At 45.8% G+C, this 18,306-nt stretch overlaps 1 protein-coding gene across 1 annotated transcript in view; it reads left to right on the forward strand.

Annotated features, from left to right (window-relative positions):
• Positions 1–18,306, forward strand: part of ACTR3 (actin related protein 3) — a 220,709-nt gene that overhangs the window by 42,592 nt on the left and 159,811 nt on the right. The window contains exon 2 of the mRNA XM_069224689.1: positions 609–664. Coding sequence (XP_069080790.1) covers positions 609–664 — 56 coding nt within the window. The remainder of the gene's footprint in view (positions 1–608; positions 665–18,306) is intronic.

Genomic DNA, 18,306 nt, shown 5'->3' on the forward strand with positions numbered 1-18,306 from the left:
TTTTCACATTTGCATTATCCGTGCTCTTATTCGGTTGCATCAGTTCATGTATGCTAAAGCGAAGGGAAAAATATTTATTTTTTGCTGGCAAAGCGATTTGTAGAGCCTCCATCTTCTAGGGCATTTTCAAATGCTTCCTTCTACAGCCTCTTCTGCCTGTCGCAAACAGTCATATTAAGTGGTGTCCCCAGTTTGGAGCACTACACTTTAACAGTTATACAACTAAACCTAGCTGCAAAAAACGCGTTGATAAAAGAAAAGAACTAGTTTGTGCAGTCGGCTTTTTTTTCTTACAAAGAGACTGCTTGACATTTTGTGAACAGCCTCCTCCACTGTGATTTAAGAAGTGAATACTAACAATACTGCTGTTGCTTAGCATCGTGTGACTTGGATTCCTTTTTAAAAATAGACCTGTCGGTAGCACTGTTTGAATCCTCATTACTCTGTCACGATGTTACTTTGGTCTGTTTAGATTGGTTAGAAAGCAGCATGCTTATGTTTACGCGTCGCTCCTTGCCCTCACCCCGTGTTACCATCGAAGCCTTTGCTCTTGGCAAGTGTTAATTGTTAGCTAAATATAATCTCTTTTTAATTTTTTTTCATTTTAGGTATACAAAACTGGGATATGCTGGAAACACAGAACCGCAGTTTATCATCCCATCATGTATGTATTTGATAAACATCTTAATTGGTGTATAGTTCTTTTAGCTTTATATAGTGCCTTGTTATAATTTAGAACAGTGGTTTCCAACCTGTGGTCCGTGGACCCCTGGGGGTCTGCGAAGCCTCCTCCGAGGGTCCGCGACTGCTTAGAAAATTAAATGATATTAATAGATTAGGTCCCCAGCTTTCAGAGTTGACTTAGTGGGGGGGTCCCCGGATTCCAATAATGATTCAGTGGGGGTCCCCGGGTTCTAATAATAATAAAGTGGGGGTCCACAGAAGTTAAAATGTTGGGAACCACTGATTTAGAACATTGGGTTTGGCTTGAGATGCACTGGTCATTAAACATACTTTTATATGTTAGAACATTTCTGATGTTAATAAGTATTGTGTGGTGCATTGGTCTCTGGGAGGAGGTATGATCAATGAGCAGAACAATGGAAATCACAAAAACATCCACACATTCAGTTATTTATTTTTACTTTTAATTTGTAATTATTAATCCAGCATGCATTGTAAAAATGTGAAACTTTCTTGTGCTTGTCATGTGCTTTTGTTTTATAATTCAAAGACTATGGGGGTCATTACGACTCCCGCCGGACGCGGTGACCGCGCGCCTGGCGGGAGCCGCCAAAATACCGTACCGCGGTCGCAAGACCGCGGCGGGTATTTTGAGTTTTCCCCTGGGCTGGCGGGCGGCCTTCAAAAGGCCGCCCGCCAGCCCAGGGGAAAACGACCTTCCCACCATGAAGCCGGCTCGTAATCGAGCCGGCGGAGTGGGAAGGTGCGACGGGTGCTACTGCACCCGTCGCGTATTTCACTGTCTGCTATGCAGACAGTGAAATACAAGCGGGGCCCTCTTACGGGGGCCCCGCGACACCCCCTACCGCCATCCTGTTCCTGGCGGGCGAACCGCCAGGAACAGGATGGCGGTAGGGGGTGTCAGAATCCCCAAGGCGGCGCAGCATGCTGCGCCGCCTTGGAGGATTCTGACGGGCAGCGGAAAACCGGCGGGAGACCGCCGGTTTTCCTGCACTGACCGCGGCCAAAGCGCCGCAGTCAGAATGCCCTAAGGGGCACCGCCAGGCTGTCGGCGGTGCTCCCGCCAACCGCGAGCCTGGCGGTCACAGACCGCCAGGCTCGTAATGAGGGCCTATACCTCTTAAATAAGTCACAAGTGATTGGATGAGTCATTCGTCGCTGGTAAGACCATGTTTAAAGTGGATGTTTTTTTCATATAAAAATGCTGAGCCATCTTTTTTTTTTTTATATTTGAACATCTAGTTTGTACATGCTGATGGTCAACAAAATATAGGTAGAAAAAAGCATGCTGTCATAGCAAAGTACATATATCGTATTTTTAATTATGGTTTTGAAATAACTGCTTAGTAAAATGAGACAGTATTTAGAATTTTAATTAACATAATGTGTTAAGCCGTAATTGGGGTATTAGCTTGTGATGGAGTTGCAAACTTCATTAAAGTACTAAATAAATACATTCACCATTTTCGTTCTGTCACCGAACGTTTGGTCGAGAGAAGGCTAACTGACAGAAAAGGAATTTTAGTGATTAGAATGTACCTACTAACATCTGTTTCATTGTCTTATTGTACCCGCTAACCATGAATCCTTAAAGAATTGTGTAATTAGTTCAAATTGGTCTGCAGTTTGATTTAAAGTGGATTTTAAAACTCTCACCTATTATACTATGTGAATATACAATACTTTCAGCAATATAAGGAATCATTTACTGTATTAATACCTTGATACCATTCGAGCCATGTAACATCTCAAGTTAAAAATACCAAACATATTAATTGTTTCTCTTCACTGAGGTGATTTTCTATTGGTCAGTGGCCTGTCTTGTAGATCACTTGCTGGTTCTCTCATTAGCTAAATAGATTAATTTAATCGTTTTTATTCTCAAAGTAGTAAATGTTTACAGAATGTTGCTAACAGTGGTGCATAGTGGAAGATAAAAGCGCATTATAAAAGACAGATTTCAAAATAAGACCATTACATCCTCCCCAATTTAGTGCTTCTGACTAGCAAGGCCAAGACTCAAACTACACATACAAAGACCGAAGGTTCAGTTGAGGTCTTTGGTTGCCCCACGACTGCCCCAAATTTCCTCTAGCATCTACGTCTTGCCCATAAACTCATTTTTCCTGCAGCCATGCTCCACTCTATACTTCCTAGGATGTATCCTAGGAAGATCTACGGCTGCCAACTTGCGGGCAGTATTGAGTCCTAGTACCATCAGGCCTACGTCATATAGTAGTTGTGTGTTTCTGGAAGTATAGCCATAGTTCCACATAATAAAAGAAGTTATGCCTCATCACTTAGAGAAAGTTTCATCACTTGTGACAGACTGCACCGGATCCCTTCCCAAAAAGGTTTTGAAATGAACACATTCTCATAGGATACGGCAAAATATTCCACAGGTCCACATCCTTGAAGTACAGATTAGTCTGTCCTACCAAATGTAACCATTTGAATTCTTCAGTAGAATGTTCTGTGGATAATGTTTATTGGTACTAACCTGAACCCCATTCTTATAGCTGCTTCCCTAGGGTATTTGAGCGCTTCCTCCTGTTCTGCCTTACCTTTCGTCCCCAAATCTGTAGCCCGTCAGACCTTAAGCTGTCCTAATGTGTCAGTTATATTGTTGAGTAACGTTTTAGATATGCACACATAATAGATTGTATAATGTCATCTCTATATCCCTGTGTAAGGTATGCTTTCTAGAACACAGAAATTAATCTGACACCTTCTAGCAGTCTTCCAAATACATATACAGGAAATTTGGTGACTTACTCTGCAAGCTTTGGTGTTCATACATTTTAATTTTCTTATAGCTTTATGCCTTCATAGCTAGGCACTCTGTAAATACAGCAGAGAATGTTAACATAATTATCCGTAGTAGAATATAGGTATAGTTGGAAGAGGTGTGTTTCAGTATGCTCCCAAAGCTTCCAAAAGAATAGTACAAAGTTAGTAACAAAAGTGAGGAAAGGCATTTTTTCTGCAATAATATTGGCTTTCTTTATAATAGGTGGGCTGAGGCCAAGGCTTTTACTCTGAAAGAAGTTGTGGGTGAATTCAAGGTATAACGATAATTTAATATAGATTGTGATCTAAGGAAATTAATGTCCAGATACAGGACAATCTATTAAATGTAACAGTATATTAGGTTAAGCTGCTAAATATAAAATGTAATCAGTAATACTGCAGTAGTGCTTCTAGCTAGATACAGATTGAGACCTTCAGAAGACTTCATTGTTTGAATGTTACACAACAACTTAATTCCAGGACTCATGAAAGTCAATGAGGTAGTCCTTTGTTGGTCAAGACACGATGCTGAGATTGAGCTGGGTTTTTCAAAAGACTCTGCCAAGAAGCAGAGATTGTGGTTTACTGGAAAAAAACACCTTTACATATGTTTTTTCCTGTGAATCAGGTGTTCTGAAATATTTGTTTTTAATTATTTTTGTCCATGCTGAAAGTCTGTAAGCGTTTGGTGCAGGCGATGTTTTTAAAATTCAAGGCTTCCCAAGCTGTGCACCTCAAGATTAACTCAGTTGTTTTGTAAGTTTCTTGCAGTTATGAATTTTCCCATTTGTTGCTGTTAGAAGTTCTTCCTTTTCTGAAGGATATTTCTAAAGGCAGATTCCTCATCTTAGAATATTCCCCAGGTGCCAGACTGGATCCCGAGATTTTGCTTAACAGTGCTGACTTGTGCATAAATGATTGCATCATGTGCATCCACGTTACCTCCATACTGCTCCAGAAGTGACTGGGCTGACCGGCATATAAATGCCATCCCTGTATATAGACATCAGTTCCTTTCTTTCCGTGCTTTTCAATGCTGATCAAGAGTTCTGTCCCAGAATTTGTATCTTTTCTGACAACTTTTAAACTTCAAACAGTATGTTAGAGACCATGTTCCATCTGAAGATGGCTGAATTTAAGCCACGTCGTGACACCATACATAGGTCATGGATCATCATGAATTGTCTCTGGCACCTGGGCTTTTAAGTCATGTGAAAAATGCAATTTCATTCATCCGTAGGCAATTTAAGTCTGGGAGTCGATGCATGATGAGCGCAAAAAGAAGTCACTGCCTTCATACAGGTTCTGCTTGTGTTCAAAGTCATGGGCCCAGATTCTGTCACAATCTGGGTGTCCCTCCTGTGACTATTCCACTTCCTGCTTAGTCTTTGGTAAGTCAAGTCCAAATGCATCCATAAAAAAGCAAATCAGGATTTGAACCCCATCCACCAGACTTGAAGGAGCAAGGGTGTCAAGATGCAAGTATCACTCAGTTGAGGTTGCCCTTTATTGAGCTGGTCCCTCAGCTCATCTCCAAGCACTTGAGTTTCCGGAGTTGTTGTTCACCCTGCAGAGGTATTCAAAAAGGCCATGCTGCATATATCCAGTGTGCTTCTGACTCCTTCTGGCCATCGGTCAGACCACATGGGACTACGGGGTCTCCAGTTGGCTTACCATCATCGTGTCCTCCCCTAGTGACATCTGATCCCTTGGGACCCACTTCTTGGCCCGTACTGACTTTGGTACAGACTTCCACACTGGCTCACAGTCCATGCTGGTGCAGATGCTGTAGGAAGATGATTGGGTTCTGATGCTTATGCCAGATCCCGAATTGACGTCCGCCCCAAGCTTGATTGTCACACTACAAAATTACAAAGCACATCCGATAGAGACTTCTAGTTGCAGATTCTTTGAGGTTTTTTTCCAGGCGTCAGACTGGGCCTGGAAGATTTTCCTGAGCAGTATCCTTTTATGCTGTTAGGTGGCATTGATCAACTCTGTTTCCATTGTCGCATCGTACACCCTGGTTATGACATTGGGTTCCTTTATAGGTGCCACCCTGATGCTCTGACGTCAGTTCTTCTCTTTCTGCACCAGAAAGCACTAATCCTAAAAGAGCTATCCCTAGTCACTTTTTGTCTAGCATTTTTCACTCCTCCTGGTGCTCTGAGAATGTTGTCCAGAAAGGCCAGCTTCAAGCCCTGAGGCTCCTGTCATCGTGCAATGTCCATGACAGATGAGCACCTCGTTTGCCTGTGGTGCCTGGAGCGTGACCACAATCTGAAGCTGTGCTTCAGGCCATCCATCCGAAGTCTTTGAGGGAGTGATCCCTGAAGCTGATGGCGGCCCAACACTCTTCTTGGCAAGTTGAGATCTCCGTCGAGATGAAGGTCCCGGGATTAATTGCGGAGTCCTTCATCGTCCCACTACAAGTCCTCAGGGCCATAGGGTAAGTTGAGGCATAAGAAGAAGTCCAAGAAGTCAAAGCGTTCTTTTGATTTCTCCTCATCCGATGCTGTGGGCTCCATTCAGCGGAACATATGCTTAGGCCAACTCTGCACCTCCCCGAGGTTCCGGAGAAACCCCTGCCCAACTCAGACTTACAAGGTCATGTACCTCATTTTTGGGCAGCCCAACACTGCTGGAGTGCCTTTGGGGCCCCATGGAGTTGGAAGGGACCCCTTTGGGTTCCGTGCCGGGAGCATTGGCACCAAGGGGGCACCCAGGGATCCAGGTCTGTGTCTGGACCAGCACTGGTCGTACCTCCCTGACCTTCACTGAAGCCAGTCCCGACACTCCCGGCGCCATCCCCTTTGTGATCCCTGACTTAGACACAGAGCCGAATGGGTGTCGTATGACTCTGATGCCTCAGGACGCTTGCCTCCTAGCTCTGATCCAGAGCCGTTTTACTATGGGCTAGGCCTCTGGGATGAATGTGAGGGGTCGCTGGACCCTTTAGAAACCCATCCCCAAGAAGGTTGGACTCACCTGGAAAGAAAATGTTTTCTACCACCAGTCTTGCTTTGCAGCCTGAGAACACAGCATGCTTTTTGGGCTGTTATTCACAGGTGCTGTGGGACACGGTTGCGCAATTGCTGCCACAGGTCCTGAAGGAGGCCCAGGCTGTACTCTCTGGCTGCTGTCGATGAGAGATGCAGCAAAGTTGCAGACTGAACATGACCAACTCACTGGGCAAAGCAGTTTCATTGACAGTGGCCCTGAGGCTCCATGCCTTGCTGAGGAAGTCTGGCTTTTCAGAGGATGTCCAAGTTACCTTGATGGACATGCCCTTTGATGGCACCTGTCTTTTCAGATACTAAGAAGACTGTGCTTCAGCACTTCACGTATTCTCGTGCTTCGGCCAGGTCCTTGGGCGTCGCGGCAGCCCTTCATCCCCTACATTATGGGGTTCCCCCCCCCCCCCCCTTTTTTGGCTATGGAAGGAGCCGCCAACCGCGTCCATTTCTGACCAACCACTGTTCTGCATGTGCTGCCCAGCCTCTGTGTGGCTGAGGGCACAGGATCAACGGACCTCGTGGATCAGGTGGACAGCGGTGTGTTCAGTCCTCCGCCCTTTTTCTGCAGCAGCCTCTAAGCCTTCTTAGTCTGACTCGTCCCCGCCAGTTGGCGGCAAGATTAACCAATACCTGCTCCACTGGCAATCTGTCACTTCAGACAGGTGGGTTTTGCAGATAGTCCGAAGAGGTTACTTCCTCCCCTTTGAGACTACCCCATCATTCAGGCCACCATCCTACGATCGGATAACTGAGGATCACTTGTTCCTTCTCCATGAAGAATTTAAGTCTCTCTTGGCCAATGGAGCCATAGAGTGTGTTTCTGTGCCAGATGTAGGTCATGGTTGCTATTCCTGCTACTTTCTGGTCCCCAAAAAGGACAAGAGCCTCCACCATATCATAGACCTTCGGTCCCTCAATCTTTTCCTCAAAAAGTAGAAGTTCACGATGCTCACTTTGGCTCTGGCCCTATATGCCTGGACCCAGGAGACTGGATGGTAGCATTGGACTTGCAGGATGCTTATTTTCATTTCCCCGTCCTGCTTGCCCACAGACATTACTTGCAGTTCACGGTAGGCCACAAGCACTTACAGTTCACCCTGCTCCTGTTTGTCCTTACCACTGCCCCTCAGGTGTTCACCAAGATGATGGTGGTGATTGTGGCTTAAAAATCAGGGGTTTCAGTTGTCCCCTTTCTCGAAGTCTGGCTGTTGAAGGTAGGCTCTCCCCAGACTGTCCTCTTCCACTTTCAGACTATGGTAGAGCTCCTGCATTAGCTGGAGTTCACTATAAATGTGCCAGAGTTACACCGGACTCCCTCTCAGATGCTCCCTTTCATCGGAACTGCTCTGGACCCAGTGCAGTTACGGGCTTATTCAGACTCCGCTATAGATATTCCAGCCCCTATCCTTGATTTCAATGAGCGTGACTGAGGCTGCTGGTCCTCATGACCTCCTGCATCCTGCTGGTGACACATGCCAGATGGCATATGCGGGCTCTGTAGTGAGACCTGTAGTTTCCAGTGTGTGCTGCATCAGTGGAATCTCTTTGACAAGGTCCAGATCTCAGAGGGAACTGCCCAAAATCTACAGTGGTGGTGCACGGCCCGCAATTGGGTCAGAGGCAGATCTGTCTCCCTTCCCCGACCAGATCTGTCAGTAGTAACAGATGCGTCGCTCCTGGGATGGGGTGGCCATTTGGGCGAGGGGGAGATCTGAGGCATCTGGTCTCCAGCAGAATCTGGACTCCACATCAACCTGTTGGAGCTCCATATGTTCGGGGTAGCATTGAAAGCATTTCTTCCCTCTATCAAGGGAAAAATGGTGCAGGTGTTCGTGAACAAAACCACCACCGCCACGTGGTCCTGCAACAAGCAGGGCGGCATGTGGTTGTGGACCCTTTGTTACGAGGCTTTGTGCCTCTGGTCGCAGCTGGAACAGCAGGGCATGTCCCTGGTTGTTCAACGCTTGGCTGGCTCTTTGTACAGTAGAGCAGACAAACTCAGTTGAAAATGCATAGCACATCATGAATGGCGTCTCCACCTCGAGGTGGCAAAAGGTCTCTGTTAGCAGTGGGGAGAGCCTTGGTTAGATCTGCTTGTCTCTGCAAAGAATGCACAGTGTCTGCAGTTTTGTGTGTTGGATTTTCTAAGACGGCAGTCGCTCAGACGCTTTTCATCTCGAGTGGAAGTCAGGCCTCCTGTACGCCTTTTTGCCTATACCTCTTCTGCCCAGAGTTCTCAAGAAGATCAAGAACGACTGGCCCGAATAATCCTGGTGGCTTCAGACTGAGCACAAAGAGTCAGGTATCACAAGCTCCTGAGCATGCCCATCGATCCTCCGATCAGACTGCCCCTTTTGGATGATCTTCTGTCGCAGCAGTAGGGTAGGATCTACAGCCAAACATGTGCACTCTCCACCTTCTTGTGTGAAGATTGAGCGGTGACACTTGACAGCTTTTGATCTTCCTCCCGAAGTCTATAACCTAATCTTTGCAGCCATAGCAGCCAGCTGTCCCTTCACCAACACAGTATACGCCTGTTGTTGGAAGAAATTTGAAGCACAGGTCATATAGAATCCTTTCGCTTGCCCAGCAGGGCCCTGCTATGGGCACTCTCAAAGGTTATCTGTGTGCTGTATCTGCTTTTTTGAGGTTCCCTGATCAACCTTTTTTGTTTAAATGTCTTATTGTACATAGGTTTCTCCAAGGTCTTATAGATATCTTTCTTCCATCCCCATTCATTATGCCCTAATGGATCTGAGTTTGGTTTTGACTTTTCTGATGAGCACTCCCCAGTTGTCCTCAAATGGCATCTCACTTTGAAAAAAGCCTTCCTTGTGGCTCCTACATCTGCCCGGAGGGTGAATGAGCTGCAGGCATTGTCATCTTAGCTGCCCTACCTTTTCATCTAGTCTGGCAAAGTGGTGCTTTGCACTAGGGCCTCCTTTTTGTGAAGAGTGGGTACACCCTTTCATGTGGGCCAATCCATCACCTTGCCTACTTAGTATGCACCCCTACATCCTTGTAAGGGAGAGGCGAGACTCCACCGCCAGAACCCAAAAAGAGCATTGGCGTTGTAAAAGAATTACAGCTTGATGTCCAACTCTTTGTAGGTTATTTGAGTGCGAAGAAAAAGTTGGGCTGTGCAGTAGCAGACCATATCCAGATGGGTTTTACTCTGCATTAATATCTGCTATTCACTGGCCTAAAAGCAACCCCCTGAGGGTTTGTGTGCTCCTACCCAAGCTACAGCTGCGACCACTGCATTAGCAGGCAGGGTTACTGCTCTTGACATGTCAGGCGGCAACACGGTGATCCTTGTATACGGGTACCAAACCCTACTGCCTAGACATTTGGGTCCATAGGGGCGGGTACTTTGCCTGTTACATCCAGCAAGACTTTTTAGTATGATCTTGGTTCGCAGACCCACCTCCCGGTATGGTATTGCTTGGGTATCTATTCAGAGGTAAGGGATCTGCAACTAGAAGTGTCTATCAGATGAGCAAGTTATTTACCTTCGGTAGCGCCTTATTTGGTAAAGAAAATATGTAATTGCAACTTTCTTACCGACCCACCTATCCTTACTGCTCTGCGACCTGATTGGGTGCAGGGAATCCCCCTTAAGCACCTTAGTTTTGACGCACCAGTAGTCAGTTTCTTTATGGCTCTCTGCTTCTGCTGTGTGAAGTTGTGAAAAGAAACTGACTTCAGTGCGCCGAGGTGGCACCTATATAGGATCAGTGATGTCATATCCGGTGCAGACAACGGACGCCAAGCCGATCGACGCCACCTAACGGCACGCTTGGGGATTGCTTACGAAAATCTTCCAGGTCCATCTGATGCATGGGAAGAATCCAATGGTAAGGAATCTGCAACTAGATATTGTTTCTACCAGAGAAGGTGTTACTGAAAATAAGTAACTTGTTCATCTGGCAGTCATGGAGCCAGACTACAATCCTTTGGCTCTACCGCTCCACATGACAGCTATCAACAAAGACTCTGCAGGCTGCGTTCCACAGTGGCGATGATGATGCGGATGGAAAGCATGCGTTCGGTGGCATGTGTAGCTGCAGATACACATGCTGTGCATAGTCCGCCGTCTGGTGTTGGGTCGGAGTGTTACAAGTTGTTTTTCTTCGAAGAAGTCTTTTCGAGTCACGAGACCGAGGGACTCCTCCCACTTTGGTTCCATTGCGCATGGGCGTCGACTCCATCTTAGATTGTTTTTTTTCCGCCATCGGGTTCGGACGTGTTCCTTTTCGCTCCGTGTTTCGGGTCGGAAAGTTAGTCCGAATCAACGGAAAATTTGTCGGTATTGTTTAGTTCGGTATCGGGATAGTTAGGGCAAATCGACACAGAGCCTTATAGAGCTCCGGTACCCCTTCGGGGTATTTTCGATCCCCCGTCGGGGCCTGGTTGGCCCGACCGCGTGCGACATCGAGACTGATGGAACGGACCCCGTTCCGATTCTGTCCTAAATGCCACAGTAAATATCCTTATACAGACCAACATTTGGTCTGTAACTTGTGCCTGTCCCCCGAGCACAAGGAAGAGTCGTGTGAGGCCTGTTGCGCGTTTCGGTCGAGAAAAACGCTCAGGGACCGAAGAGCCCGGAGGTTGCAGATGGCTTCCACGCCGACAGGACAACAAGGGTTCGAGGAGGAGGAAGAAGAAGAAACTTTCTCCATCCACGATTCGGATTCCGAAGAATTCGACGTCGACGAGCAACCAACCGTGAGTAAGACGTCGAAAGAAAGATCACACGAGAAAACAGACAAAGCCCAGGGGACGCCACTGCCAACAGGCCATGGCATAACCCATAAAGTAGGTGACCGTCCATCGGCACCGAAAAAGGGCGAGCTGGTGCCGAAGTCGTCCGACTCGGGTCGAGACACAGGCACGCAACACTCTCTGGACCGAGAGAGTGGTGCAGAAAAGGCTCGACACAGAGACAGCGGCACCGAAGCTACTCGACACAGAGACAGCGGCACCGAAGCTACTCGACACAGAGACAGCGGCACCGAAGCTGCTCGGCACAGAGATAGCGGCACCGAAGATGGTCGGCACCGAGAGGCCAAGACACCGAAAAAGAGAGATCTCGTCGGAGCCGAAAACAACTAAAGACACGGTTTCGGTGCCAAAACACCCGGCAACCGAACCAAAAACCAGTTCCTACTCAGAGGAACAATCATTGTCCTCCCAACTAAAAAGACACCGATTTGAGGAGGAATTACAAACTACAGAGGTAGATCACACGCAAAAGCGGATCTTTATCCAAAGGGGTACAGGGAAAATCAGCACTCTTCCCCCAATCAGAAGGAAAAGGAAACTTGACTTCCAGCAACAAGACAAGCCACCACAAGCAAAGGTGGTAAAGAGGGTAACTCCACCACCCTCTCCACCACAGTCAACTCATGTCTCACCGGCACAGACTCCACCACAATCACCAGCTCATACCACCATGAGCCAGGATGATCAGGCAGCATGGGACCTCTATGATGCTCCAGTATCTGACAATAGTCCAGAGTCGTACCCAACTAAACCCTCACCACCTGAGGACAGTACAGCATATGCACAGGTGGTAGCTAGGGCAGCCGAATTTCATAATGTATCTCTACATTCGGAGCCTATTGAGGATGACTTCCTCTTTAACACCCTGTCCTCCACCCACAGCCATTATCAAAGCCTTCCCATGCTCCCGGGAATGCTAAGGCACGCTAAACAGATTTTCAAGGAGCCTGTTAAAAGCAGAGCAATAACTCCAAGGGTGGAGAAAAAAAACAAGGCACCGCCTACAGAGCCTGCTTTTATTACATCACAACTGACACCAGATTCAGTAGTCGTAGGAGCAGCTCGTAAAAGAGCCAACTCGCAGACATCAGTCGACGCACCACCTCCGGACAAGGAGAGCCGCAAGTTTGATGCAGCTGGGAAAAGGGTTGCAGCACAAGCTGCAAATCAGTGGCGCATTGCCAAATCGCAAGCACTCCTAGCGCGATACGACAGGGCCCATTGGGACGAGATGCAGCATCTCATCGAGCTTCTCCCCAAAGAATTCCAGAAACGAGCGAAACAAGTGGTTGAAGAGGGGCAAAATATCTCCAACAACCAAATACGTTCTTCTATGGATGCAGCAGATACAGCTGCAAGAACAATAAATACTGCTGTGACCATAAGGAGGCACGCATGGCTGCGCACGTCTGGCTTCAAACCTGAGATACAACAGGCAGTGCTCAATATGCCGTTCAATGAACAGCAATTGTTTGGCCCAGAAGTGGACACTGCAATTGAAAAATTAAAGAAGGACACTGACACAGCCAAAGCCATGGGCGCACTCTATTCCCCGCAGGGCAGAGGCACATTTGGCACATTTCGCAAAACAACTTTCAGAGGAGGGTTTCGAGGTCAAGCCACAGAAGCCAGCACCTCACAAACAAGACCACCTACCTACCAGGGATAATATCAAAGGGGTGGCTTTCGAGGCCAATACAGAGGGGGCCAATTCCCAAGAAACCGGGGAAAGTTTCAAGGTCCCAAAACCCCTCAAAATAAACAGTGACTCACAGGTCACCCAACCCCTTCACACAACACCAGTGGGGGGAAGACTAAGCCAGTTCCACAAATCATGGGAGGAAATAACAACAGACACTTGGGTCTTAGCAATTATCCAACATGGTTATTGCATAGAATTTCTCCAACTCCCTCCAAATGTCCCACCGAAAACACAATATGTCAAAACAGCATATAGACCTTCTAGGACTAGAAGTTCAAGCATTACTGCAAAAAGACGCAATAGAATTAGTACCAAAAACACAAAAGAACACAGGAGTTTACTCACTGTACTTTCTAATACCGAAAAAGGACAAAAGTCTGAGACCAATATTAGATCTCAGAACACTAAACACCTACATCAAATCAGACCACTTTCACATGGTCACGTTACAAGACGTAATACCACTACTAAAACAGCAAGACTAGATGACAACGTTAGATCTAAAAGACGCGTATTTCCATATACCGATACATCCCTCGCACAGGAAATACCTAAGGTTCGTATTCAAAGGAATACATTACCAATTCAAAGTGCTGCCATTCGGAATAACAACAGCACCAAGAGTCTTTACAAAATGTCTAGCAGTAGTAGCTGCACATATCAGGAGGCAGCAAATACACGTGTTCCCGTACCTAGACGATTGGTTAATCAAAACCAACTCGCTAACAAAGTGTTCACACCACACAGATTATGTTATACAAACCCTTTACAAACTGGGTTTCTCCATCAACTATGCAAAGTCACACCTTTTGCCGTGTCAAACACAGCAATACTTAGGAGCGACAATCAACACAACAAAAGGGATAGCCACTCCAAGTCCACAAAGGGTTCAAAATTTTCACAAGGTGATACAAGCTATGTATCCAACACAAAAGATACACGCAAAGATGGTATTAAAACTCCTAGGCATGATGTCCTCATGCATAGCCATTGTCCCAAACGCAAGATTGCACATGCGGCCCTTACAACAGTGCCTAGCATCACAATGGTCACATGCACAGGGTCAACTTCTAGATCTGGTGTTGATAGACCGCCAAACATACATCTCGCTTCTATGGTGGAACAGTACAAATTTAAACAAAGGGCGGCCTTTCCAAGACCCAGTGCCACAATACGTGATAACAGATGCTTCCATGACAGGGTGGGGAGCACACCCCAATCAACACAGCATCCAAGGACAATGGGACGTACATCAAAGAAAGTTTCATATAAATCACCTAGAATTGTTAGCAGTATTTCTAGCGTTGAAAGCATTCCAACCAATGATAACCCACAAATTCATTCTTGTCAAAACAGACAATATGACGACAATGTATTATTTAAACAAACAGGGGGGAACACACTCTACACAGTTGTGTCTCCTAACACAAAAAATATGGCATTGGGCAATTCACAACCACATTCGCCTAATAGCACAGTTTATTCCAGGGATACAGAACCAGCTAGCAGACCATCTCTCTCGGGATCACCAACAGGTCCACGAATGGGAAATTCACCCCCAAATCCTGAACACTTACTTCCAAATTTGGGGAACACCTCAAATAGATCTATTTGCAACAAAAGAAAACGCAAAATGCCAAAACTTCGCATCCAGGTACCCACACCGGCAATCTCAAGGCAATGCTCTATGGATGAATTGGTCAGGGATATTTGCGTACGCTTTTCCCCCTCTCCTTCCATATCTAGTAAACAGATTGAGTCAAAACAAACTCAAACTCATACTAATAGCACCAACATGGGCAAGACAACCTTGGTATACCACACTACTGGACCTGTCAGTAGTACCTCATGTCAAACTACCCAACAGGCCAGATCTGTTAACACAACACAAACAACAGATCAGGCATCCAAACCCAGCATCGCTGAATCTAGCAATTTGGCTCCTGAAATCCTAGAATGTGGACACTTAAACCTCACACAAGAGTGTATGGAGGTCATAAAACAAGCTAGAAGACCATCCACTAGACACTGCTATGCAAGTAAATGGAAAAGATTTGTTTGTTACTGCCATAATAATCAAGTCCTACCATTGCATGCATCTCCAAAAGATGTAGTAGGATATTTACTACATTTACAAAAATCAAATCTAGCTTTCTCTTCCATAAAAATACATCTCGCAGCAATATCTGCTTACCTGCAGATTACTCATTCAACTTCCCTATTTAGAATACCTGTCATTAAAGCGTTTATGGAGGGCCTAAAGAGAATTATACCACCAAGGACACCACCTGTTCCTTCATGGAACCTCAACATTGTCTTGACAAGGCTCATGGGTCCACCTTTCGAACCCATGCATTCTTGTGAAATGCAATACTTAACGTGGAAAGTTGCATTTCTCATTGCCATCACATCTCTAAGAAGAGTAAGTGAAATACAGGCGCTTACCATACAAGAACCATTTATTCAAATACACAAAAATAAGGTCGTTCTAAGAACAAATCCAAAATTCTTACCAAAGGTTATCTCACCGTTCCACTTAAACCAAACAGTGGAATTACCAGTGTTCTTCCCACAGCCAGATTCAATAGCTGAAAGAGCACTACATACATTAGACATCAAGAGAGCGCTAATGTACTACATTGACAGGACAAAAGAAATTAGGAAGACAAAACAACTATTTATTGCCTTCCAAAAACCTCATACAGGAAATCCAATTTCAAAACAAGGTATCGCCAGATGGATAGTAAAGTGCATCCAAACCTGCTATCTTAAAGCAAAGAGAGAACTGCCTATTACACCAAAGGCACACTCAACCAGAAAGAAAGGTGCTACTATGGCCTTTCTAGGAAATATTCCAATGACCGAAATATGTAAGGCAGCAACATGGTCTACGCCTCATACATTTACTAAACACTACTGTGTAGATGTGTTATCTGCACAACAGGCCACAGTAGGTCAAGCCATACTAAGAACTTTATTTCAAACTACTTCCACTCCTACAGGCTGAACCACCGCTTTTGAGGAGATAACTGCTTACTAGTCTATGCACAGCATGTGTATCTGCAGCTACACATGCCACCGAACGGAAAATGTCACTTACCCAGTGTACATCTGTTCGTGGCATTAGTCGCTGCAGATTCACATGCGCCCACCCTCCTCCCCGGGAGCCTGTAGCCATTTAGAAGTAGATCTTGAACATTTGTACATTTGTAAATATATTACATTAAACCTTAATTTTGTACATACGTATTTATTCCATTGCATGGGCACTATTATTAGCATACACAACTCCTATCTCACCCTCTGCGGGGAAAACAATCTGAGATGGAGTCGACGCCCATGCGCAATGGAACCAAAGTGGGAGGAGTCCCTCGGTCTCGTGACTCGAAAAGACTTCTTCGAAGAAAAACAACTTGTAACACTCCGACCCAACACCAGACGGCGGACTATGCACAGCATGTGAATCTGCAGCGACTAATGCCACGAACAGATGTACACTGGGTAAGTGACATTTTCCTTCCCACTCATTACACAGAGGATGCCTCATACGTCTGTTTATAAAATGCCAGTGGGCATGAGGCCTCCCTAAAGACTGAATTTGTCTCACCACATGGACCACCAATGAAGGACAGTGCCTGATTGGCTATTGCGATTCGGAGGGCAGCCGAGATGCTATCGATATAGCTGCCCTCCATTGAGGTTAAAACAAATGTTTGACAGAAATTCTACACTCTGGGCCAGAAAATCTGAGCTTTTATTTCCTTTGTGTTGCTCTTACAGATACTCTGATGGCTACTGGTCATAAACATGTTTATTGCCCACTTGTGAACAGGCAGGTGGCCAGAAGTTGCAGTCTGGTACCTGGTGACCCGGATTTTCTTACCAAAAGTGCCACTCCGGGAAGCCATAACATGAATCCCAAAACATTCCTCACTGCTCTTCTCTGGATAACAGGGTAGGTGGTCTGCGTCGCTCCTTCCACCTCTGTTATTAAGCCTTTACTTTGATGGGTAGCTCAAGGGTCTTCTCTAAGCCCGCTCGGTTTTGTGTCTATATGGGCCCTTGGCTTGAGTTGTATGGTTTTAAAGTAGTTTCCTATGCAGTGGAATTCTCTGTTGCTCCTCTCCTTTGAGTGTGACTAGACTCACATGCAGGAACCCTTAAGAGCCTGTGTTTCAGCTGTTCTGCAGTGGATTTGTGGCAGTCATTTGGAGTGTAATTTGGCAATTCATGTTTTCTTCAGCCAATCTGTTTTTGCAGTCTGCCTATTGTCCCATTAAACCCCCTGGGACATGGCCAACTGCACGCAGTCCTGGAAGATATGAAGGCCTCCGGCTTATTGATACTTAATGGACAAGATGGAGCCAAGTATGTTATCTATGTAGATTTCGATTCTATAGCTTGCCTTGGCAGGGCAGTTGTTTTCAGTGTGGTATTTTATTGACCCAGATGGATGAGACTTACTGAGTTCTCTGGTGCTGTGAAGGCTTTGCCTCTTTGGCAAAAGATGAACTCTATCTAATGCATTTTTTTAAAACTTTATTTTTATTGATGTTTAGAGAATAACATACAACAGTCACTGATTGATATAAGTCACATCTCTGCTGTTCACAAGATTCCCAGAGCCACCGCCTCACATCATCACTTATGCAAAATGAGACTAAAATGAGCAATATGCAACTATGCCCATAGTTGGGGTAAAAGTGTAATCTTAGATAGAGCTTATGGAAGGGGGCTGCAGGACACAAACTAGTCTGAAGGGGACTAGTCATGAATAGTAAAATAATCCCGGAAGGGTTACTATATATCAGTGGGTCAGGAAATGGAGGGCTGCAGGAGGGCATAGTGTTCACTGACTTTATTCCTGAACGTCATGCTTTAAAGGCAGTTAGCGAGTGTAGACACCCTGCAGTCCCTCTAAGTTAGTGCACTCTCCGTCTTAGCCAACAGGAAGGCCATAGACGCCAGTTGACGCACTTGCAGAGGGAGGTCCCGATTATACCCCCAAAGTGCCTGAAGGGTACTAGGCTCTAGGCCTATATGCAATATAGCAGAGAGATGCATATAAACAGCCTTCCAATAGTTGGGAAGGACCGGGCAGTTTCTGGAGGAATGTGCAAAGTCAGCACCCGGTTGATTGCATTTGGGACAGTGATCTGTCTTGGCAGGATCAAACCTCGCAATGGCCACAGGGGATAGATAGCAAAAATTGAGAAATGTAAAGTGCAGTAATTTGTGTCTGTAGTTAATTGATGTGCCTCATATTTGTGAACAGCAATATGACCTAATTTTATCATTTATGAG

Source organism: Pleurodeles waltl, chromosome 3_1, assembly GCF_031143425.1.
Source record: "Pleurodeles waltl isolate 20211129_DDA chromosome 3_1, aPleWal1.hap1.20221129, whole genome shotgun sequence".
NCBI lineage: Eukaryota > Metazoa > Chordata > Amphibia > Caudata > Salamandridae > Pleurodeles > Pleurodeles waltl.